The sequence below is a fragment of the Misgurnus anguillicaudatus genome, chromosome 17 (assembly GCF_027580225.2).
Source record: "Misgurnus anguillicaudatus chromosome 17, ASM2758022v2, whole genome shotgun sequence".
Lineage (NCBI taxonomy): Eukaryota > Metazoa > Chordata > Actinopteri > Cypriniformes > Cobitidae > Misgurnus > Misgurnus anguillicaudatus.
Window position 1 is genome coordinate 293,869 of NC_073353.2, and position 26,907 is coordinate 320,775.

Genomic DNA, 26,907 nt, shown 5'->3' on the forward strand with positions numbered 1-26,907 from the left:
TTGGTGAGCTCCAGGTGAACCTCCGGAAAGAATGGCGCCTGCTGTTGGCGGGATGATTGACGGCGCCCGGGCTGCAGATACCACTCATCCAGCCGGCTGAGTTGAGGCTCTGACGGCGGCGACCACTGAATGTCGAGCTCCGCTGTAGCTTTCGTTAGAATGCGGATGAGCTCAGAGTCCTGAGGACGCGACTCTGTTGGTTCTTCAGCGGCGGCGGCGTGGGCGTCGTCATCCGAAGCCGCCCAATCCTCCAACTCCTCAGAGGATGACACACATTGTCACCGGACCCAAAGGAAACCATGCCGCTAGCAGGGGGCGTTGGTCCTCATGGACAAAAGTGACAGGATGACGGCGGGGGGACAGAGCATGCGAGGGATGAGCCAGCATAGACTCGGTCTCGGGGCGTTTTTCAACTTCACGGCTCCGCTGCTGTTTAGGCGGGAGAGCACGGGAAGCCTTCCTTTTGAAGACGTTGAGGCGGGAGCGCAGCACCGCAATGGGAAGCCGTTCCCAGTGGGCGCAGTCCGCCTCGGTGAGTACGGTCTCGGCGTGGGCAGGACCCAGACAAATGACGCACTCTTTGTGAAATCCTCCACAGGCAAAGGGGCTCGGCACGAGCCACAATGCCGAAGCGACATTATCTCAACGCGCTTCTGCTCTTTTAGATGAAATTCACTCTTTTATGCTCAACTGGAAAGCGGCAGGGGAACACGCGGGTGTGTAGTAATCCGCTGCAGTGCTCAGATCGACGGCGAGTAAGGGCTTCTTCTTCAGAGCAGCGAGAAGGTTCGCGCTGAAGGAGAAAGTAATGAGCTCTTGACGTATTTCCCTGGGCTTATATAAGGACGTGTGCCATGCCCCGCGCAGGCTCAAACGTCATTGGTCTGTATTTTCTAAAGACGTTAACCAATAGGCTTCAGGCACAGATTAAACAGGAGTTTCCCCCATAGCGTCAGCTAACTGACGCAATGCGAAGTGAACCGTATTGAAAGGGAACTAGGAAGACCAAAACTACAGCAGGGAAAGAGCATTCAGAACTCACAGTACCTGCATATGCAGTCAGCGAAGGCAAACAAGGCAAAAAAATGAATAAACAAAGAAATCAAATGAGAGTAAATATTGCGTGGCTTTTTCCCATGTCGACGATCCTCCTCATCAGAGTCAACAATGCTTTCATCACAAAATTCTTACATGCAAAAAACCTTGTTATGAATCTTCCACGAAATTCACCTTCATCACAGTGTTTAGCTTTGTCTTATAAATATAACTAGCTCGTTTGTTACCAAATCAAACAAAATATATTTTAAACTTTACCAGTATCGATATGCTAGCTTAATAGTGAGTACTAAAAGCCATTCTATTTGTTTATATTCATAGTGATAAAGTTAGATGTATTATTACATGTAATTCGGACATGATGTTAATGATGTTACTACATGCACCGCGCTCCTTCCTCTCCACTCGTCTCAGGTAAATGCTTCTCCCAGCAGAGCCGGTCGGTGTCGCGCGTTCATGTGTTTTGGGGGCGTGGCTTTAGAAGAAGCCCAGAAGGGAGGGGGTGGATTGAGCTGTGTTTAAAACAGTCATGAGAGGTCTACAGACACTTGATTTGTATACTCTCTTTTTCAGATTACTTACATTTTACTTATGTATTGGTTTATGAAGACAAATTTGGAAAAAAAGTGTTTTAGACTTTTTTAGACTTAAAGCTGCCTACTCTGCCATTAATCTGTTTTAAACTATAATAAGTATTTTATCACAGCTGTAACACTGTTTTGAAAAATCTGCATCCAAACCAGGGGCCTGATGTATAAACGTTGCGTACGCACAAAATGGGCAAAGAAATATGCGTACGCAATTTTCCACGGACATATCGGGATTTATAAAAAATAAACTTGCCGTAAATAAGTGGGCACCGTACGGATGCTCTCCACTGTGCGTACGCACTCTTTTTGAGCGGAGTGAAAGAACACAAACTCTGTTCTTGTTTTTATACACATTTAGTTGTAATATTCTTGTTTCATTCATGAAGATCAGCACTCAAATTGCATCTAGGCAGTCGCACCTGCCTTTGAGTAGCAAATATTTAACAGATGAAAAGTATTGAAAAGACGAAACGTCTACAGTGAATGGAGTGCCACACACATCTGTCATGACCGTGTCTGCGTGTTTAATGAACTATATGAATAAGAATTTTCTTCACTCAAACACTAAATGCTAATGTTTCATGTATTTGAGGAATTATAAGAAGTTTGTTAGTCTTTATCATCTAATTATAGACAAAACTGAAAAAAAATATTTATTAGGATAAATGACAGAAACAAACCCGAGTGCCTCCATTGCTACAATAAACTTTATTACCTGTAAGATGATGAAAAATAATGTGATGTACTAAGACATTTAATAACGTAGCCCATTTGAAGTTTAGCCTAAAATAAAGAGACGTTCTTACAATGCGAGAAAAACACCAACAAGTATTTAAGCTCATTGGTTTTCATATTCTGGTTTCATCTGCTTACCTGTAAATATGCTTTTTTAAGTTTGTACTGAACTTTTTTATATATCTTAATGCCTTGGCTGCACCTGTGGGAAACACTTAACGCAAAACATTTATATGCTGGGCTCGTCTACTTGCCTATAGCAGCCTATTGTCTATAAGGTATATAATATTCAGTCTTAATGCATTAAGTCACGTTCAATGGTATAATTGATGCACTTGCCCCCTCAGATAAAGACGAACATGACCTGAAACGATCTCCACCATCCGCTGGTCAAAAACATTTCATCTCCCTCTGAGTTTGTTTTCCATTAAAAATGTTATGAATATAATGACACCTGTCTGGCCATATGTGAAACCAGTATCAACTTTGACAATGCCAGTGTTTGTTTTTACAATTTCATAAAAACCCATAAGGCAAAAAAAAATTATTTCTCTGGCCAAAAGTATATTTTAAATATACGCGAAATAAGTTAATTTTATAAAGTATATTTTTAAGTTTAAACTAATTTTAACCTTTTTAAAACTGTTTTGTTTACAGGTTCCTAACAAAGTTTTTCTTCCAATGCGACGTGAATATATTTCCTTGAATTCAAACATATGAAGGGCTAAATATATTTTTAATGCTTTAAAATGCATTTTATATATATAAATATATATATATAAATTATATATACTTTTTTGCCGTATGGGTAAGTAGCTGTTTTTGAAAAGGCAGGGTTCAATCGGACAGCAACGATATTTTCCTTGCGTTTTGTAACGTCAATCCATATTCAAATGATATGCAGACCACATTATGCCCAGTAAAACTAAGGGTTGTATGCTCCATATATGGTTGTTTCGGGGAGGAGATGGGGGCGGGAGGCACGTACGCAAAATCTTCTGCTCACTGGGATTTATGAATGGAATTTTGCGCAGTTTCTGGAGTACGCATGGTTTTATAAATCTGAAAACTTTTGTGCGTACGCAAATTCTGCCTTATGTGCATACGCACACTTTAAGGATGGAATTTACGGAAAGTTTTATACATGATGCCCCAGGACTGTACCAATCCCTTTTATAAAACAAACTGTTTGAAGGTGTTTCACCCACCATGGTCCGCAATTTAAAAAACCCTGCTCTAGAGATGCCACAATGAGTGATAAAAGCTGGAAATATTGCTCTGTAACTGCTGCAGATGACATAGAGCTGGTGCTATTACCTGAGGCAGCCGGTGGTGTTGCGGAGCACAAGCGAGGAGTGGAACTTGAGTTTAGCCTCATCGTGAAAGTCAGTGCTGTTCCAACCCGAGTGAGGGATAATCACAGTGTTGGTCAGGCTGCTTAAGGCATCACGAATAATTGTCCTTTTCAGAGAATCGCATGATGACAGATTCCATAACACACCTACACATAGAGAAATCAATTCAAATGTATGGTTCCTGGACACACAAAACACATACAAACATGTTTAATAGGCTATAGGGTTTTATAGCATTTTGACATCTATTTCTAATCCATGATGAGCACAGGAATGGCCTCGCTATATATTTTCTGTGGTAATGAAACATGCATCACCATTAAAAGAGACAAATATAGTTGACAGCATAACAAAACATCAGCTTTTCATAAATTTTATGTCAGCTACCCACAAACTCACATAAGACTAAACAAATGTACACTGTACATTGTACACTGTAAATGCTTTACTGGGCCAGTCGGGATACCAGTTGTGAAAATATAATTTTTAAGCCACAGTTTTGTTTTATTAATTATTATTATAAGTTTTGTATCATCCAAAATGTCCTCTGTCTTGAACTTTCTTGTTTATTCATACGCATAACTGTGCATGTCATTATGTCAGAGGTCAGTCACAGACCAAAAATAAAGATTAAAGATATAATGTATTCCATTTTTTGCAGATACAATCTGAAGTGTGCAGTGCTTCCCATGAAGCCTGGTTTATACTTTTTACACTTGCTACATCCGCTGTTGGTGCACAGGGTGAAAATAACATGGCCGGCAGGTGTGCATGCTGACTGTGCAGAACTCCATTTCACATGATGGTGTGCATGCAATTTTTTTTAACTTTGCTTGTGGCTCTGCATCTAAAAATGGCCGGACTGATTGCATACTGTATTAGCTACCCACTATTCACCCATCCCCTCTGGCGGATGTGAGGCCACAAATAAACTGCAAGTCTGTGGGAAACCCTGTGTGTGTGCGCATGTCTATTTGTTGACAGGCTATCCCATGTAACACAGACACAGATGTATAACTGTCTGACCTGTGACAAGCTCTCGTACTTCACTGTCTACAGTCGTCCTCAACAAACGAAGCAGTGCAGGAATGCCCCCTGCATTTCTCAATGCAATCTTGTTGTCATCCATGGTTCGGCCATAGACAAGGTTTCTCAAAGCTCCGCATGCATGCTGCTGCACCTCCAGAACCTTATGATCTAATAAATCCACCAGGTGCTTTATACCACCCAGGCAACATACCTAGAAAAAAAATATTTTGTGAAAGCCATTCATGATAAAGGTGTAGTACAATTTACCACGGGTTTCCCATCATTTTCCCAGTCTTTCATTGATTCAATTCAATTCAATTTTATTTATATAGCGCTTTTCACAATACTTAATTGTTTCAAAGCAGCTTTACATTAATAGAATCAGCAAAAGCACAGAAAAACAACAGATAGCACAACACAATACACAAGCAGTTCATCTGCCTCACCCTAATGCAATTATTTAAGTAAATGTTGTGGCATCAGGCTGCTCAAACAAACACAATGTGGTGATAGTGCCACAGAGACATTGTTTACTCTTCAGGAAATCAAACTATTACCTAAAAGTATTTCAACATGCAAAACATTACACAGCTTTAGCTAATAAATGTATAAAAGGAAACTCTGTGACAAATTGACAAATCAACAGTGAAAAAAAAACATAGTATTGCCCCAGTCTACTACACTAAGCTTTAGGGTCTACTCACATTATCCTAACCTGACCGAACTGTACCAGAGTACAATTGTCCCCCATCCCTACTTATGCTCGTCTGCACTCACACCACACTTTATAATCCGTACCAGAGTACGCTTATGTCATTAAATGATGTGATTGTTGTAAAGAAAACTGGAAGATATGCACAATGGAGTTCATCTTAATTGTAAGTTTATATGACTTGTTATGTGTGTTTGAAATCATTCGCACTGTGCAGAGCATTCAGTGCACAACATCAAAGCAGAACAGACTGCTCATAACATGTTTGAAAACCTTTCACGCGGTTGTTTAATGTCATAAATCGATAAGTCCACAGGGCACGCATGATGTCAAACACACCTTTGTTATCTGGGGTCGTTTACGATGCGGGAGACCACCTCTGCACCCTGGTACAGATCACACTAGCTAAACAAACCATTCCCCAGTCAAACATATTCGAGTACACCCTTAGATTCAAGATTATTATTTGTCACACACAATAAAAATTAAATGTGTCAAATTTTGACAGTGCAACTATACAATTATACAAGTATTATAATATTTATAATTTTAAGTATAATTTTAAGTATACATATTTTGTATAATTTTAAACAAAAATATTTTTTCCCTAAAACTAAAAACAGAATGCTTTAATAAAGGTATGCTTTTGCTGGGAGCTTTGGGGGGTTAGAAACTCAAACATCAGAACCTTGTGTTTAATAATTTGATCTCATAAATGAACTGAGGATTCAAATTTTTAGTCTTTGATGGTGTTTTTTTTCATTGGCAGTTTAGTGTGAAACCGGGCATAGTTTGTATGAAAAACTTTTAATGCGAAGCTAGAGACTACACTGCAAAAAATACTCTCTTACATAGTATTTTTGTCTTGTTTTCAAGAGCACCAATGGCCCAGTTCACATTTTTACATTTCCTTTGGTGTGTAAGTGTGTATTAGTACATGTTAACAATATGCAAAAAGTAAATACCATAAAGTAAACGATGATGCGAGTAATCGTCTCCAACGTAAATCTCTCTACTTGGACTACAACAAACACACGTAATATAGGCAACGGTTTACTTCCTGGGCTTGGTGATGTAGACAAGACCGACAATAACATAATTCCTCCCGCTTCAGACTCACAGCCTTTAAGTTAACTCTTGTCAACATTTCATTGTGAGCGAATCTTTCAAACATGGTAATCGGCATGAAAGTGAAATCTGAGAGTGAAATCTGGAGCTACAAAAATGTAAGGTATGTGGAAAAAAATGTGTTGTTTTAACCATACGAACAAACTGTATTATACGAAATACACATACTTACTCTTGGAGTGACCATAGGTGCACTTTCAGTTAGGGATGTGCATTTATCTAATTTTTTCATTTTGATTAATCCATAGGTCTGAAGAATGAGTAGTCAATTAACTGGGGGGGGGGGCAATAACATTCAAATAAAACTTAATTTTGAAGAAACTATGAGAGAAAAATGAACACATACTAGATTATTAATGAATTAAAGATTTTTAACAGAAACCTCTAACAGGAAAAGCTGCGTGATGAAGTGAAACTAAAGGGTTAATAAACACACACTGAAGCGCTTTTTATGTGACGCACTCAACATAATATTAAGTTATGTACTGAAAGTTTAACTCCCGTTGTGGATCATGTGCACCATAAACAGCACACTTTTAAATTGGTCCAGTCAAAGCACAAGCTTAATAACATAAATCAGCTTTAAGTCATTTGCTATAATTTTAGCGATTAGCTGTGTCATGTTGTCCTCTTCCCTGTTCTCAGTTAAGATGTATGCTCGTATCGCTAGCCCTTATCTCTTGACATTTGATGTTTAAATATGAGATAATAACCTATTAAACTTGTGACGTCTGACTGACTGTAAATCTGAAAATCACGGCATCCTTTTAAACAATAGTGCCTCAGTGATGTGAGGTGTGGCCAGCTTCACAGGATCAGCGGTTTGCCGCAGCACGGGTTCGCTGACTTTATCCCCCAGTCTTTACTACCACATGCGCTAACCAGACATCCAAATGCTACCATAACTACCAAAAATACATAAACCCACATGATCATCGTTTTCGTAATCGATCATCGATGCCACATGCGAGTACTTGAGCAATCGAGTACTCGTGCCAATCCCTACTTTCAGTACAAATATCTAAAAATTCTAAAATGACCTAAGAAAATAAAATTTGTTTTTAGACAAAAAAAAAACAATTTAAGTGAATGTGTGCTTAAAACAAGAGAAAAAGCCAACCGGGTAAGAAAATGTGTTTAAGACAGTGGTCTCAAACTTAAACCCACGGGCCATTTGCGGCCCGCACTTTCCCTCTCTGCGGTCCACGTCAACTTTCAACAATATAAGCATAATCTAGCACGCAAAAAGTATTTTTATTTACTTTGTTTCATATTCATTTGATTTTTGCTTAAAACGTTTAAGAGTTTGTTTAAGGGCTCGTTCACATGGTGTATTTAGTCTTGTTTGGTGCCAGGATCCTGACACCCCGTATATGTGTTTGTGTGGAGAGTCACGTGACCTATGTGTTATGTGTGGCACGTGCTCTCCTGTCTTTAGTCTTAACCTTACCCTCCTGTTTCCTAATTATGTATGATTAGTTTCCTCACCTGTTTGTCATTGTCCCCTAATTAGTTTCCCTATTTATATGCCATTGTGTCTCTTGTCTTTGCCGGATCATTGTGTTTGTATGTTGTCAGGAGTCTGTCTAGTTTTGTCATGCCTGTTATTATTTCATTCTTGCCTTGTTTACCCCCTCAAGGGAGTTTCTGTTCATTAATAAAAGTCTTTTGAGTTGAGAGCTGTCTGCACTTGGGTTCATCCTCCACCATTCCTGACACTAACGATGCGTGTTAAAACGAGCAAGGTGTTTCTTACTTTCCAAAGAGCTTCAAATTTTAATGACCAATTCAGAAATTTTTATACCTTGTTATACACTTCTGATGTTCATCTGATGAGGCTTAATTGGATAGTTTCCTTAGGCCCCTAAACATTCCTTCCATTGACCCCAAAACATCTTCTAGGATGGATGAGCTTTTTATGGTAGACGAAATTAAAGAGGCGCTACACTCCACGCAGAATGGGAAATGTCCGGGCCTGATGGCTTTCCTATTGAATTTTTTAAAGTATTTACAGATAAACTTTCCCCACTACTGTTAAATATGTATAACAAATCTCTAAAATGTGGCATACTCCCTCCTACTTTAAGACAGGCCACCATTTCACTTTTATTGAAGAAAGGAAAAGACCCCCTTTTCTGTAGCAACATATTTCTTTATTATGTGCGGATGTTAAATTATTGGCTAAATTGCTGGCAAGGCGTCTAGAGGCTGTTTTGCCTTCAGTCATTTCTACCGACCAAACAGGGTTTGTCAAGGGAAGGCATTCTTTTCACAATGTCAGGCGTCTATTTGAAATATTGTACTCTCCCTCAATTTCTACCACCCCTGGGTTGGTTATTTCGATGGATGTGCACAAACTTTATATGCTGACGACCTTTTACTGTTCGTCTCTGAGCCAGACAGATCTATTCCCCACATTTTAGATCTACTGAAGAAATTTGTGCAGGTTTCAGGGTATAAACTGAATCTTCATAAAAATTAACTTTTGCCTATAAATTCCGCAGCCATAGCTTACCCTCTTTCAAAATTGCCATTTAAGACATCATTACATCAATTTAACTATTTGGGCATCTGCGTAACCAAGAACTACTCTAACCTGTTTAACTGTAATTTTTCTCTTCTGTTGGTCTCTATTGCTCTTTCTCTTGCGGGTAGGATAAATTGTATTAAACTGAATGTACAGCCTACATTTCTGTATCTTTTTCAATATTTCTTTCACTCTTTATATAGCAACAAATCCTATTTTCCTACTATCTTGTTCCTATCTATATAATATAACTTACTAGTTCATCTTAGGAATACTTTACCGTGACGATTATTCAACAGTATCAATAACTGAAACGATTTATCACTGGTAAACACCCAGTATTAGCATATAGCCCGCTAGCATCAACAAACGGAGCAACGCTGCTCCGTGCATTGGAGCTCCGTCGAGTTCATTATCTAAATCCTATTTTCTTAATATCTCGTTCCTATCTATATAATATAACATACTAGTTTATCTTAGGAATACTTTACCGTGACAATTATTGAACAGTATTAATAAGTAAAACGATCTATCACTAGTAAACACCTAGTGTTAGCATAAAGCCCGCTAGCATCAGCAAACGGTGCCTGCTGAAGTTAGCACTTGCTCACTGTCTGTTTACTGTAAATCTGCCTTCCTTTTCGATCTAATGGCGGACTCATCCGATGTATGTTTTTCAGACCTTTCCTCACCAGAGCGGGAAGCTGTGGAGGAGTTGTGGCCCGGCTTTCGCACCAGGCGGTACAGCGTGCCTCACATCACCCTGGATCCAGACATCCGGAGACGACCGAGGCATGCAACGAGCAAGCACCCATCTCGATGCAGCTTCACGGACTGCGTTCGTGCAAACGGAGACGCCATCACCCAGCATGAAAACGGAAAGACTCCGCTTGTCATTGTAACCTGCACTACTTGCCACATGTACAGTTTAGCTTCTTCCGTCAGAATAGAGCGGTTTACATGTGCTAAGTGTATTGAAGTAGTAAGGCTGACGGAGAAGGTTGCAGAACTAAAAGCGCGCATCCGAACACTAGTTGAGAACAGTAAGACCGCTAATGTTAATGTTACAAACACTGTTTCGGGTGCGCCTAGTGTTAAGTGTAATACACATGGCTCGGTTCCGACTTCAGAGTCAAGGCGGCTGACTAACTGGGTGACTGTCAGGCGGCATAGTCACATTCGGCATCCAAATCACGTTCCTGTTTTAATATCAAACAGATTTTCTCCACTCAACAATACACCGGCTGAGACATCTGTTAAAGGGGCCCTGGTTATTGGAGATTCTATACCCAGGAACGTTGGCATTGAGGCTCCCGGTATACAATCGACCATAGTCGATTGTATACCGGGAGCCAGAGCGTCTGACATTAGATCCAAACTTAAAGTGCTGGCTAATGCTAAACGTAAGTTTTCTAAGATTGTTATTCACGCTGGCACGAATGACACACGACTCCGCCAGTCGGAGATCACCAAAGATACTATTAAAGAGGTGTGTGAAATTGCAAAAACAATGTCAGACAATGTAATTTGCTCTGGTCCCCTCCCCGCCTACCGGGGGGATGAAACTTACAGTAGATTAGTGTCTCTTCATGGCTGGATGTCAAAGTGGTGCCCTCAGCATAATGTAGGGTTTATTGACAATTGGAAGCATTTCCGGGGAAGACCTGACCTCCTAAAGAGAGATGGCCTCCATCCGTCTCCGGAAGGAAGTGTTTTACTCTCTAGAAATCTGACCAATAGTCTTACTTTTGATATTGTCTGACTATCCAGGGCCCAGGTCAGGAAACAGACTGATCGGCTTACCCATCAGTCTGTTAGCTGCCTTGACATGTCAAGATCACATATATCCCAGCACATAGAGCCTTTTTTACCAGAGTACCAACACATCTCGACTGTGTCTGTTCCTCGAACAAATAAATACAGATTACCGTTTACCTCGTCTCGTACAAATCTTATTAACATAAAATTAGAACACAATACATTAACAGATGAAACTCAAATGTTAAAATTCGGCCTTCTTAACATTAGATCGCTTACCAATAAAGAACCTATTATCAATGAAATAATTACTGACCAAAACTTAGATGCACTCTGTTTATTAAAGAAGCTTTACCAGTCAAAATTATTCCTAGAAACACATATCTCATATCTACAGACAGCAGATGTTTACAGAACAGCTAGTACGTTAGCTTAGCATACCATCAAAACACTACAAATAAAAGCATTTATAATAAAACTCACATTATAACATCAAAAGTCGAGTGCTTAAACAATCATGCGGGATCTGACGTGGCTTTGGATTATGAAATAAGACCGAAAATAAAAAATTTTATGCTATTTATGCTGTTAGCTTTGCTCGATTAGCATAGCATCATAATATACAGTACTGTTATGAAAATACCAGACATAGCGTTGAAAATACAGACAAACCATATATAAACTTAATCGTGTTTATTGTCTCCATGGTTTTAAAACATCAAAACAACTTTATTTGCATGTTATTATAAAAACAGTGATCGATCGTTGCACGTCACTGCTCAAGTTCACGTCTGACAGCTGAGCTGAGGAGGGGCATCCAGCTGCAGCCCCGCAGACTCACTTCTTGCTAGACACCAGTGGCTGGACACCAGTGGATGGACAGCTGACGTCATTTCCGTATCGTCATTCACTTTTCAAATTTGACGCGCCATGCACATGTCAGCGGTAAGAAAAATAATAAACTGACGATGATTTATCGGTCATGTCAGAATTCAAATGCACAAACTAGCTAGACAGTTTTAGGGGGCAGGAATGAGGTGTGGTGTGCACAGTGTGCAATAGTTTATTTGGAACTGTTCATGTTTTATTTTCTCTTAAAATCTGACCCCACAACCACCCTACGGGCCTGACTATTGCATCTTCATTCTGATGGTCAGATTTGTCTAATTTTACTGTGTAATTTCCAATAAATATTGCAAAAACACGAAATGTTCATTTGATCTGGATTGTTTGGTAAATTGTCTGATCATGTGAATCTACGTATATTTTAAAAACAGTTACATTTAAAAAAAAAAACTGTGCTCAATTAACATGTACAAGTCTGTTGTAATGACAAAACGTTATAGTCCATTGATCTAGGCTGAATTTAAGTCACAAAAAATAGTGAAATGATCTGAACAATATATATTTTCAAGGTGGTTCTTGTGAATGCAGTTTGCATGAATTATTGATGTTATAATATTAAGCATATTATTAAGAATTGTTTTATGTAAAGAGATATGATAAAGATCATATTTCAATTTGCACACAGATTTTATATTACATATTTTAAGTCATTAAAGTAAAATTACAATACGGAAAAGACGTGTGCAATTAAGCCTGCAAAGAATGTCTGGTGAAAACAATAAATATGCTGTCTATCCAGAGGTGAAAATATAAAATAAATATGCTGTCTATCCAGAGGTGAAAAAATAAAATAAATATGCTGTCTATCAAGAGGTGAAAATATAAAATTAATATGCTGTCTACCCAGAGGTGAAAATATGAAATAAAATTGCCGTTCATCCAGCGGTGAAAACGGAAATTAGCCGCGAAATGGAAATGACGTAGGCTGTCTATCCACTGGTGTCCAGCCACTGGTGTCTAGTCGGAGGTGAGTCTGCGGGGCTGCAGCTGGATGCTATTGGAGCTGAGCTCTGACGTCTTGTTCTATGAAAGTTTCATATTGAGAGTTTCAGACTTTAGCGTCCTCCGGCTTCACGTATGAATGAAACAAACTGAGTGTGAATGACTGCAGTGAAATATTACCCCCCCCCCCCCCCCCCCCGCAGAAATTTGAAGTACACATATAAAATTTAAGTAATATTTCTCCAAATATGCATACTTTAAATTAAAAGCCCCGATGGATGTTGTTTTATCGAGTGCTTTCATGACGATCACGGAGGAGTATTTTTATCAATGAGTGCGGCTGAGGGTTATATTTCAAATAAAAGGTATGTACCATTTTTCATTTTCATAACGCCTGACAAAAATGAAGAAATTACTGTTACTAGGATTCTCAGATTAAAATAAAGGTCAAAAACTAAATCTTAAATCAAAACACTTTTTAATGATGTATACTGTAGTTGTTTAATGTAAGTACATTTAAACTATCAGTAATTTAAATTATGTACATAAATAGCTCTTCAGTACACCCACGCCCTCGCGCAGGCTATCAGGTTTTAACAGAGACCTGGCTTAAAGCAGACGATTACACCAGTTTAAACGAATCCACCCCACAAGACTATTATTTAGGGGTAACCCCAAATAGTCGAAGATTCGATGCATCGATAGGAGAAGCCTGATTCGACTACCAATCTCACAGTCGAATCGTCGCAGATGTGTTATGAAATGAGGATCCTTTAATTTTGGCCGTATATGGGTGCACTGTGCACAACTCTGATATCACATATAACCCAATATATTAATATACAGCATATTATTATAATTCTGCAAATTATATGTGAAGTATCAGCTTTCAATAAATATTTTTAAAATGCGTTAATAAATCCAGCAACCCCTGTGACCGGGCTACACGTCCATAAGAGGTTCCTATGTTAATAAACCATTGCCTCTTTGTTTCTACATTTAAAAGAAAAAGCTGGCAATTTTGGCTATACGTTCATTCTTTTAATCATTTCTTTGTTTTATTTTATTAACAAATCACTCGGTTATCTGATTTATCTATTTGGCTTGTGTTTTGTTTTCGTGCACTTGAGGCATTTTGCACATTTGTTCTGCACTGTTACTTCTGACCTTATTTTATTAAAAAAATGTATTTATTATAAACGTAAATTCTGATTTAATTTAAGTCTGTACATTTTGGATTGCTTTTTGTTGTATCGATTTTGCACTGTTGCGTGCTGGCCATGTTTGCGCATGCAATTTAGCCGAACGTGCTAGGTGCGCTTCGTCTCATATTTACAAGTTCATCAAACTAAACATTAAAAAACTGATGTTTTCGACTGGTATAAGTTTTTAAAATGTATTTAGAATATAGTGGTTATCTTGTCAAAAGTTAAACTACAAAACAGGTAAGCCGTTTCTTTAAATTTCGGTGATGAAAAGGAAAATATCTGCACCGAACCTATATTTATGCCTGAAACGACTGTCTTTCTTGTGATTTAATATTCGCGTCGGTGTTCACTTTCAAATGATAGAAAAGAGATGCGATTCCTGAAATAAATAATATCAGTTGTTTCTGTATCTAAAGTGAATGGAGATGATCAAAGTGAAAGCATGCAGGTATTTATGTGCTAAATAATAACGCGTAGTGTCTATAAAATCATTAATTTCAGTGTTTTTCTGAATTGTATATAAAGCTTAGTTATTTGTCATTTCTCATTTGTTGTTTTTTTTTTTGGTCATGATTGCTTTGACGCGCTTAATCTCCAAATTAAATAAAAACATTGAATTAGCCGAGGTTTCCAAGGCAGGATCACCTTTGTTATATTTTTAGGTTTAGTTATCAAAATGTTTTTTGTGTGATGTTCTGTACGTGGCTTTAAAATGTTATGAGGAATAATTAAACAAATGTTGCCTTACATTTTACCTTAAAAATATATAAATGCATCGTCAGTTTTGTCTTCGTTCATCACTTGAAAGACAGTTTTTGGTCACTTTATCAGAAAGTTGTTTATGTGTGCTGCTTGTGAAAGAAAATAAGTTATCAATTTGTACCTGGTCTGACCCCCTTCCAACCCATGCACACACACATAGATGATTCGACTATCGGTCGACTATGAAAAAATTTGACAATTCTGATTCAAATATGTAAATCCTTAGTCGAGGACAGCCCTACTATTATTATATACACGTTCCTCGTCTAAAAGGAAAAGGGGGTGGTGTAACTACAATATACAATAAAATATTCAAAGTAAACCATAAATCCAACCTAAAATTTAATTCGTTTGAAATAATACTGTTAAATATGGAAATAACTGATCGCAACAACAAACGTCTTTCGTTCATTTTAGCTACCATATATAGGCCTCCGGGCCACCACACAGATTTTCTTAAAGAAATAGCGGACTTCCTATCAGAGCTTACAGTCACAGTAGATGAAGCTCTTATCGTTGGTGATTTTAATATCCATGTGGATAATCCAAAAGATGCATTAGGATGTGCGTTTATGGATGTTCTAAACTCTCTCGGCATTAAACAAAACGTGTCAGGGCCCACGCATACTCGTAATCACACATTAGACTTAATTCTGTCACTCGGACTCAATATTAATGACATCGAAATATCACCCCAGAGCGATGCCGTTTCAGACCATTGCCTTGTGTCATACACAATCCTTCTAGATAGGACCTCTCAGTCTACAGCATGCTACAGATTAGCCAGAACAATAATTTCCACCACTAAAGCTTTATTAGCACTCTTCCAGACCTGTCTCAAATGAAACATGTTACAGATAACCGTGAAGATCTGAATATTATAATAGAAAACCTGAACAACGTCTGCTCTAGCACGTTGGATTCCGTTGCTCCCATTAGAAAAAAGAGAATCAAAGAAAAAACGCCAGCTCCATGGTATGACCATCATACTGCAGCCCTTAAAAAAGAAGCTAGAAAAATGGAAAGAAACTGCCAAAGCACAAAGTTAGAGGTATGGCGTTCAGCATGGAAAGGGAGTGTTCAACACTACAGACAGGCTATTAAAACTGCCAGATCTACCTATCTCAGTACGCTTATTAAAGAAAATCATAACAACCCTCGTTTCCTATTTAGCACAGTTGCGAAACTGACTAGAAACAAAGAACAAACAGAAACCAATAATAAACTCCAACACGACAGTGATGACTTCATGAACTTCTTTACTAACAAAATTATGTTTATTAGGGAAAACATAGAAACAGCCACCACTCTACCCAATAGTACATTTTCTACTAGATTACCAAACGAACATCTTGAGTCATTTAAACCTACTACAATAGAAGAGCTCTCTAAATTAGTAACGTCATCCAAATCATCGTCCTTTATACTAAACCCCGTTCCCACAAAATTACTAAAAGAGGTATTTCATGTAGTGTCAGACACGGTTCTAAATATCTTTAACCCTCTGGGGTCTAAGGGGTTTTTAGGGCCCTGGGGAAGTTTTGACATGCACTGACATTTGTGCTTTTTTCAGTTGCTTAAAAACATATTAATGGCAAAAGTCTCATAACACTGCGTTCAGCACAAACTGGGCTACAATATCATATAATCAACATGTATGTACATTCAGTAGGATCTAGTAGTCTAGAGTTTTTTCTTCAAAATGATGTGAAAATCATTCGGCCTACTCGTTCACATAAAGCAAGATATTGATTTAGAATTTCTAAGACACTTTTGCTTGGGAAAGGCTGTATGCGTGGAGGCGGGGAAAGCTCCTGAATAATCAGTGATTGACAGCTGAGAAACAAAAGGGTATGCATAATGAGCCACATGAGCCTTGTGGGGATGTTCAACAGGAATGTAACTTTCTCTGTAGTAAAACCATGATGGTTTACTTTTCAATTTAAATGTAAATACACACACAATATATATATATATATATATATATATATATATATATATATATATATATATATATATATATATATATATATATATATATATATATATATATATATATATATATATATATATATATATATATATATATATACATATATATATTACATTAATTTCACATGTAGGCTATAAGTTACCTTTTAAAAACCATAGTAGCCTAATCAAAGTGAACACAGGGTTTGTGTGCAGCAAAAAGCTCAAAAGAACAACTGCCTATCGTTGTTTGGACTCTTAGTTGTGTTTTTGTAATCATTATATCATTATAGTAGAAACACAACAAGGGACAAGCATGATAAACTTGCTCAATGTTTGTTTACAGCCGCCGCCATTACCTCACGTGTTGCTCATGAAAGCAGTCGGCTTGTTCGACTTCATGCGGCGCTGCAAAGATCGACAGCCGGGTGACGTCAAACTACCGCGAGAGTGATCCGCGAAATCATATGGAAGAGTTTGCTTTTAAATCGCTCTCGCGAAACTCTGATGTCATTCGGCTGCCGGTTCTTGTGGCGCCGCATTAAGTCGAACAAGCCTATTAACTTATGTGTGCACATGCGAGTGATCCTGTGTTAAATAAACGTGCTGTGCGGAGATATATGCTTAGACGCAACTAAATAAGGATTGTACTGTTTGCAGTCGCGTATTTTATAAGAATACCAAAAACCGCGTCGATTTCCTGACTCGCGTGTTTGTGCATGCGTTTCCCATCGCGTGAACTGTTTGACGGAAGACAAAGAAAACACTCGCGTCTGGAGATAGTGACACACATACGCAAGTAAATAAGGATTGTACTGTTTTCAATCGCGTATTTTATAAGAGTACCAAAAACCGCGTCGAGTTTCCTGACTCGCGTGTTTGTTTATGTGTGTTCCCCTCACGTGAAATGTTTGACGGAAGAACAATGAAAACACTCGCGTCTGGAGATACTGACACACATAACGTACGCAAGTAAATAAGGATTTAGATGTCATGTTTTGGTGCAATCGGATGAAACAACAAGGAATGGAGAGACTGGGTTGTGGACTGGATTGCGTAAACATTGACTGCAGGAGGCACAAGTAATGCATATGGATGTCTCTGCTCATTCACTTCAATGGCGCGGGGGCGTGGCGATCTCTTCTCATTACAGATAATCAGGTAACATTAGAAAGACGGTCCCTCTCCTACTTCTCATACAGTTTACACCGAATGACAATATATGTTTTCGATCTCACTTACATCATTTAAAAGCTGACATTCCAAGCATTATGTAGACATTTATCTTTTGTTTATATGACATGTATGTGTGAAGTTACAGTTAATTTTCTGACGCGTTTCTGAAATGGCTTCACTGAGGGAGAGAGAACAAAACGCGCATCATGTTTATTTTCTTAATTTTGCGAAAAGCACAACATTCTGTTTTTATTGGGAGTGGACAGAAAAAAAACTAGACACTTTAACGTTTTAAATGATGTATAAATCATATCTGTATGTCCAAAATCAGCAGAGTTATCTAAGTCTCTTTACGGAGTGATTGAAAAATAAAGAGTTGGCGGCGCCCGCGCCGCAGCCGACCCCAGAGTGTTAACTCATCTCTAGAATTAGGATACGTTCCAACAGCTTTCAAACTAGTAGTTATTAGACCGCTCATTAAAAAACCAAACCTTGACCAGGGAGATCTTAATAACTTTAGACCAATCTCAAATCTACCTTTTCTTTCTAAAATATTAGAAAAAGTAGTGGCAAGCCAGCTATGCACATTCATAGCGAATAAAAACACATATGAAAAGTTCCAATCAGGATTCAGACCCCACCATAGCACAGAGACAGCGCTGCTTAGAGTTACAAATGACCTCCTATTAACATCCGATCGTGGTGAAATCTCAATCCTTATATTACTAGACCTTAGTGCAGCCTTTGACACAATAGATCACACAATCTTACTTAATAGACTAGAAAACTATGTTGGCATCACTGGTCAGGCGTTAGCCTGGTTTAGATCGTATCTAACCATATCACTATGTTTATGTAAATGAGGAAGAGCCATATTACTCTCCCGTTAAATACGGCGTACCTCAGGGATCAGTTCTAGGCCCTATCCTATTCTCGTTATATATGTTACCTCTAGGAGACATTATCAGGAAACATAACATAAGTTTTCACTGCTATGCGGATGATACCCAGCTTTACATCTCGTCGCATCCTAGCGAAACCCACCAGTTTTCTAAGCTAACAGACTGCATTAGTGATATTAGGGACTGATGGCACATAACTTTCTTATGCTAAACTCCAATAAGACAGAGATACTTATTATTGAACCGAATCGCTACAAACATAATGGGCCCTATTTTAACGATCTGAAACGCAAGTGCAAAGCGCAAGTGACTTTGTGAGCGGATCTTGGGCGTTGTTGCTATTTTCCCGGCGGGAGAAATAAGTCTTGCGCCAGGCGCAAATCAATAAGGGGTTGGTCTGAAGTAGGTTCATTATTCATAGGTGTGGTTTGGGCGTAAAGTCAAATAAACCAATCAGAGCGCTATCCAACATTCCCTTTAAACGCAAGGGCGCACCTTCCATGGCGGATTGCTATTATAATGACGGATTTACAGGGTTCCCACTCTTTTCTTGAAAAGATTTTCCAGGACGTTTCCAGGACATTTTCAGGACATTTTCAGCTGCTACAGTATGAGTCAAGTTATCACAACTAAGGCTGGGTAGTAGTGATAGTATCATATCATCATTGCTGATATCAGTTTAAAAATCCAAACTCTCACAGTCAAGCTGTATTCGCAATCAGTCACTAACGTTAGAAAATATTAACTATTATCGGACTTCTAAATTAATGGCATCTGCTCGCACCAAGGCACATTACGCATCTGGTATAGCATAAACTGATGAGTTATGTGTTTTTGACTCCAAATTATTTCGATTTATCCTATCTTTGTAACTGTTTTGTCAATTATATTGCTGAAATGGATAGACCTTTTGTAAAGCTAAATGTGTTTAAATGCAAAATCCATTTAGCCTACTGGTGTATGAAATGGATCTGAAGTATATCATATATCCCAAGCTTTGGAGAAGCTTTGCTATTTTCTACAATTGTACCTTATATTTTGTACATTTAACCAGATTGCTTAAAATTTTTATTCATTTTATTCATAGACACTTTTTCTAGCCATTCCCTGAACTGGGGGTTTTCCTTCCACTCAGTTTTGAATTTGCTCTGTCTTCCTGACATCGTCACTAACTCCTGCCTATAAAGGACAACAGAAATTTGAAAGTCTAAAACTACTTATATTGACTGATTACTGAAATTAGGCCTACTTTTCATACCTTAGCATTTTCATATCTTTCATATTCTATTAGGGGTGTGACGAGGCACTTTATCCACGAGACGAGACACGAGATTGGGTTCACGAGAACGAGACGAGATTTTTACTTTATTTTTAAGAAATTCTCAATGATAAAATAAATAAATAGGAAACTGAAATCACATTATTTTGAAATGTTTTAACTAATCTAGGACTGTCCCTAACAATTATTTTGCTAATTGATAATGAAGTCATTTGATATTTTTGGTAATAAAATGATAACCTTTAACATTACATAATAATGACAATGCAATAATAATTCGTCCAAATAAAGTATCAAAACTAGTAAACACATTTATATAGCCTAAAAAAACAGAATTATGTACTATAACAAATGCCTACAGGGGGCGGTAAATGACCCACTTCAGTTACTTTAATTTTAAATGGATGCTTTTAGCCAAACAACGTTTAAGTCCATTTAAATCTTTAATATTTGTCCAATTCTTTACAGTAGAAATGATACAGTCACTGTTATTATTGAGCAAGATTTAAAAAGCAAACGCAGTAAAACACAGAATATAATGCATTTAATTTATGACGTATGCAGTCTACAAATGCAACCTCTGGATGCAGCATTTTGTATAAGAAACGGCCAGCATTTGACCTCCCCGAGAAATCTCGTGACATAATTAATTTCGCGATACATATTTAATCGCAAGAGATCTCGTCACACCCCTATATTTTATGTATTATACTTACTGTACACAACACATTATTTTTTCACTTAGACTTTGACTCGAATGCTTTCACAGTGAATCCTTACGTGTAACGGTTCACATTTACCAAAAGCTGGCAGGTACACACACACGTACACACACACGTACACACACACGTACACACACACGTACACACACACACACTACCTTTTTAAGCCCAACTGCAGCAAATGGGGAATGGGGTACAGAGAGTGAGGCAGAGCAGTGCCATTGAGTAGAGCGGTGCTGAGGCAGAGGGGAGGAGGAGAGGGACGGGAATGTTACGTTGTAGGTTCAGTAGACTTGTTATTCTCTGCTTTTCTACAATGATTAGCTGAAACTGCTTCACCACGCTGCTGAATCGTGTTGTCAGACAGGAGTACCGCACGTGCATATTTGCCACAGAACTCACATGTCCGTAGTTTAGAGGGGCAAGTCCTACCAGCGTACTATGTCGTCAAATTGCGCACTTGCTACGCAAACGCGTACATTGGCAGGTATGTGTCACGTGGGGCGGTGTGCTGGCTACATGCGGAAATGAAGGAAGAAAGCGCTCCAGCCCAATATTACACGTTAAAGGCAGGTCAAAACAGACATTCATGCATAACATTTTTAACCCGTTTGCGTTCATCCTACCAGGAGGGAAAATAATTTTCCAGGACAACTTAAGCGTTTCCAGGACATTTGACGTTTCCCCCCATTTTTTATGTGTTTTCCAGTACTGGAAAATTGTTCTTTCATTTTCCAGGTTTTCCAGGTTTTCCAGGACGCGTGGGAACCCTGATTTACCAGGCACACGCCAGGAGCGGTTCACAGCTGAGGAGACCCACGTTCTTGTAAGAGCAGTCAAAGACAAAGAAGTTGTTTTGTATGGGGATGGGAGAAACCCGCCCAAATCAGCGTAGGTTAAACAGGCGTGAGAGGAAAAAGCCACAATTGTCTAATTAGCTGGCTTCACCATCGTTGCGGCAAGCGCTACAATGATGTCAGGAGACGGGGAATCCCAAGCTTGCCAGCATAAATCCGGCACGCCGTGTAACGGGAGGTGGATCTGTCTCTACACAGGACCTGACGCCAGCAGACATCGCTGCGTCCACCCTCACCGCTGAAAGGGTTTGGGGGCTTTGAAATCGGAAACGCAAGCAAGGTCCAACCCCAAAGTCTTATGAAAACATTTTAATTATTATTTACATAAAATAAGCGTAATACAGCCACACAACAAACTTATGAAAATATTTTAATCGTTATTTGCATGAGAATTTTTTAACGCAGACACACAATACATAAAAACTATCACCACAATGCTCACCACAATGGTTTCCTTTATCTCATGTGTTAATATTTTTTATTGTAACAATTAATGATTTGCAAAAATAACTGTTGCATCTGTGTAGATTAGATAAGCAATGCGCGTTGTGCACGCTATACATTATGGTCAAGCATGCGCCCTTAAAATAGCGCCACTGACTTTAGACTATTTTTTTCTGGTTAGTAGCGCAATTGTTTTTTATAGTCTTTTATCATTTAGTAAAGACAGTTTAATATTGTAATATTGCAAAAATGTATAAAACAAACATCCTTTTTTTCCACCTTTAATTATCCCTAGAATTTCAAAAGTGTCTAAAGGTGGTAGATCCTTTTCATACTTAGCCCCTAAGCTCTGGAATGATTTACCAAATAATGTTCGAGTATCAGACACAGTCGATCAATTTAAATCTAAACTTAAGACATCCTTCTTTAACAAAGCATACCATGTCCAGTAAATGTACTTTTCCCGCAGTAGTTATTTTGTCTAGACTAGAGCAAAGCACTCACATACCTCATATGGGTAATATGCTATTGCCGAAATAGTTAGCCTGTCTGGAACCGAGCTGACTTAAACCACTATGATGTATGACACTTGCTTTACATGCGAACGGCCCCTACGCTAATAGAACTCTGTTTTTGTCTCCCTGTCTCGTCCTCGACCCCGAGGACAATGAGACAAACAGACCCAGTTCCTGTTGCTGTGAAGGTCATCGCACCACTGATCTACTGGCTGTCCTTCAACGGATGACCAGCCGATGCCTGACCAACGACCACCGGCTAAACCAGTTTAATCCGCTTACCCGCCTCCTATCCCTACCGTATCTATATATATATATATATCTATAAATATATATTAATTCCTCCCAAGGGTTTTTGTCCTTCTAGGAGTTTTTCCCATTGGGTTTTTTCCTAGGGGTTCTCTTTCAAACAATCGCTCGGTATCTCACTATGGGAAACACCCCCAGGCGTGACAGACTATGTAAGCACCAATTACACCACGTCTGTCCGAAGGACAGACCAATCACAGCTCAATACGAAGTATCCACCCCCTTCCTATATATATAGCTGCGATACCTGAAAATGGCATTCTTGTTCTCTTCTCCGAGAAGACTTTCCTTCAGCACCTGACCTGCTATCAGTTCACTAACGTGCCGTCTAGGTTACGTTGCCGAACGCAGTGCAGTTCGTTCTATTTGGATATTTACTCGTTACTGAGTTTCCTATTCTGGCTAACGCGTTAAGGCGAGCTAGTATCACTTTCTACTCACCATGTCGGCTTTGAAGACCGCTACGGAGAATGCGAAACCTGCTTCCTCACGCTCGTGTCCAGCAGCTTGTGGATTTATGATCTCGGGCAGGGATTCGCATCCGATGTGTATCGCGTGCATGGGTGTCAAGCATGCTCAGGCCGCGCTAGCGGATGCGGAGAGTTGCGTGCACTGCCGTGCAATGCCGGCCAGGATCTTAGAGAGACGTCTCAGGGTGGTTGCATCTTCCAAGGAGGATCCGGTTCTCTCTTCCGTCCCTCCATCTGCTAAGGGGGCTCGACCCTCTTCCCCGCGGGATCTTTCTTCGTGGGGGGATATTATGGATTTAGAGTCACCCGAGTTTACGCCGCTTTTCGACCAACTACTGGCGGATGGCGACGAGGTGGAGGGGGACGACGAGGAGGAGGACGAGGAGATGTTAGCTCGCCTTCTCCGAGATGAACCGGATGACGAGGAAGATGATGCTATCCTGTCCACAGCTCAGGCGTCCAGGCCCGCGAGCGCGCAAAGCGGCGACATAGCGTCGACAGTAGTTGACTGTGACATTGTGGAGGTCTGTAAGCGTGCAGCAGCCAGGCTTAAGATTGACTGGCCCGTGACTCCTGGGGATCCGGGAGTTAAGCGTGACATCTACGACGGCAAAAGACTCCCCGCTCGTCTTCCACCGGCGAAACAACTTCTTCCCGCGTTGCCGGCATGTGTAGGGGAGATGAAGCGATCGTGGGACAAACCTTTCTCTCACCGCGTGCCCATTAAGGGGTACGCATCTCTCGATGTTAGTGAGATGGAAGGTCTTGGGCTCTCTAACCCTCCCGCTGTCGAGCAGTCAGTGGCTCACCACCTGCACCCAAACAGGCGGACCACTCTCTCATCTGCTAGTCCCTCCCTCCCAGGAAAAATGGAACGCTTCACCGCTTCCATGTATCAGAAAATGTACAAATCCTCGGGATTAGCGGTACGGGCACTAAATGTCACTTCATTGTTGACTGCCTATCAAGCCAATTTGTTAGAGGAGCTGGGCACTCAGATGGACGCCGGCAATCCGAACCCGTCAATCTGGGAAGAGATCTGCAACATTACGGATCTCAATTTGCGCACTTCATGGGGCGCAGTGCAAAGTTGCGGCCGCACCATGGCGCTAGCCGTTGCAGGCGAGAGGTCGTTGTGGCTAAACCTCTCGAGCGTGGGGGATAAGGAGAAGTTGGATTTTCTCGACGCTCGTGTGGATCCCTCCGGACTGTTCAGCTCGGCTGTTGCGGCGATGAAGCAAAAATGCGACCTCCAGAAGAAAGAGGGCGAAGCGTTTGACCTATGTCTACCTCGAAAGAGGCCACCGCGTCCTCCTCCTCCGCGTCCGACTCCTCAGACCCAGGACAAAAGATTTTTCAATGCGTCCAGGACGACAAAACCCCAGAACACGGAGCAGACGGCTCGACCCCCCGCCGCTCCAAGCGCTAAACCGTGGGTAAAACAGTCATTCGCAGCGGCGGCTGCGAAGTCTAAGTCTTCTAACCCCTCCTATAAAAAGAGGAGGGATACCTAGGACGCAATTTCAGCAGGGGAGAGACGGGCAGCACCAAGGGTTTTCTGCAATGTTCTCTCCCGAGCCCACAGCATTTGTTCCCCCACCTGCAAAAAAGCGGAAGATGTGCAATTTGGGCGTGAATATGGTTCAGAGTTGTGTTCAGGCCAGTTCAGTTTCCCCTCGACACACTATGTTCCAACAAGTTCCAGTGCAGTTTTCTCAACCACCAGAAAAGCATGGTCTGTTGAGCACAGGCACAAGTTCACAAGTGTATTGTCACAAAGCACTTTATCCCCTGGGTTCCATGCAAATAAAAAATTCTCTGTCGCATCCAGGCTCAATGCCGAGGGCGCAGGGAGACAAAAACACAATAATAACTATAAACCAAGACATAAATCGGTCTCTGAGTCACACAGGGCACGGACGATTTTCTCTTTGTCCACTAGAGGGCGCCAGCACTCCATCTATGGACTCGGTTCAGCAGAACCCGCTGGCTCGTTCTCAGCAGGCTTGGAGAGAGTGTTCAGCGCACCCGTGGGTCCTTTCGACTGTAACCAAGGGCTACAGGCTTCAGTTTGCGAGGAAACCTCCTCCGTTCAACGGAGTCATAGCATCTGTAGCGAAGGGAGATTCAGCACGGGTGTTAAAAACGGAAATATCCTCCCTGTTACAAAAAAGGGCTATGAGACGAGTTCCAGTGGGGGAAACTCAGAAGGGATATTACTCCCGTTATTTTCTAATCCCAAAGAAAGACGGGGGTTTGCGCCCGATACTGGACCTAGGTGTTTTAAACAAACACTTGAGGTAGTACAAATTCAGAATGCTCACGGTAGCAGCACTTACACGCTGCTATCCGCAGGGACGATTGGTTCACCGCGATCGATCTCAAGGATGCTTACTTTCATATCAGCATCTATCCCGCACACAGGAAACATCTCAGGTTTTCCTTTCAGAGCGAAGTGTACGAATTTGTTACTCTCCCATTCGGGCTCAGCCTCGCTCCCCGGGTATTCACCAAATGCATGGAAACAGCGTTATCACCGCTGAGATGAAGGGGGCTCAGAATTTATGCTTATCTGGACGATTATCTGATATGCGCTCACTCACGGGAGCGCGTGGAACGGGACGCAGAGATGCTCACGTCTCATCTAATGAATCTGGGGTTCAGAATCAACTACGCCAAAAGTCAGCTGATTCCATCCCGGGAGATAGAGTATCTGGGTCTGCGAATAGACTCTGTGGCTTACCGCGCAATGCTTTCGGAAAGAAGGATAATAGCATTTTATCAGTGCCTCGCCCTATTTCGATTAGGGAATTTGGTATCGTTCAGGACCTGTCTGCGCCTTTTGGGCATGATGGCTTCGTCGCTGGCCGTGGTTCCGCTAAAACTGCTGAAAATGAGAGATTTTCAGCGTTGGGTGGCAGCGAGAGGTCTGTGTTCATGTCGGCACCTTACTCGCAGAGTGAGAATACACGAAGAGTGTGTGGCAGCTCTCCGTCAGTGGAGAGATCCCAGTCTACTCCGGACGGGGGTTTCCTTGGGGGGCATGTCACTAAGGAAAGTAGTGACAACGGATGCATCCCTATCAGGCTGGGGGGCTGTTTTTCAGGGCAGATCGGTGAACGGTCGCTGGACGCCTCGGCTTGGCGAACTTCACATAAATATGTTGGAGTTGATGGCAGTCTTCCTGGCACGGAAACATTTTCTTCCATTTCTGGAAGGCTTTCATGTTCTGGTCAGGACAGACAACACGACAGAGGTGGCTTACATTAATCGCCAGGGGGGAACGCGATCATTACAGCTACACAATCTAGCGCGCAAACTGATCGTATGGAGCACCGCGCACTTCAGCTCGCTGCGTGCGATGCACGTACCGGGAGTACTCAACATGGGGGCAGATCTCCTGTCCAGGGGCAACCCGTTATACAGAGAATGGGTGCTCCACCCTCAGGTGATGGATCAGATTTGGGGGATTTACGGCAGATCTCTTCGCCTCGCGGGAAAACGCAAAGTGTCCGCTGTATTTCTCTCTCAGGGACGAAAATGCGCCTTTGGGT

At 40.6% G+C, this 26,907-nt stretch overlaps 1 protein-coding gene across 1 annotated transcript in view; it reads right to left on the bottom strand.

The window, feature by feature from the left end:
- LOC129451970 (plakophilin-4) overlaps positions 1 to 26,907 on the bottom strand; it is a 224,146-nt gene that overhangs the window by 59,956 nt on the left and 137,283 nt on the right. Inside the window, exons 12-13 of the mRNA XM_073854829.1 lie at positions 4,763 to 4,976; positions 3,699 to 3,882 (exon numbers count right to left, since the gene is read on the bottom strand). Of these exons, the coding sequence (XP_073710930.1) occupies positions 3,699 to 3,882; positions 4,763 to 4,976 (398 nt within the window). The remainder of the gene's footprint in view (positions 1 to 3,698; positions 3,883 to 4,762; positions 4,977 to 26,907) is intronic.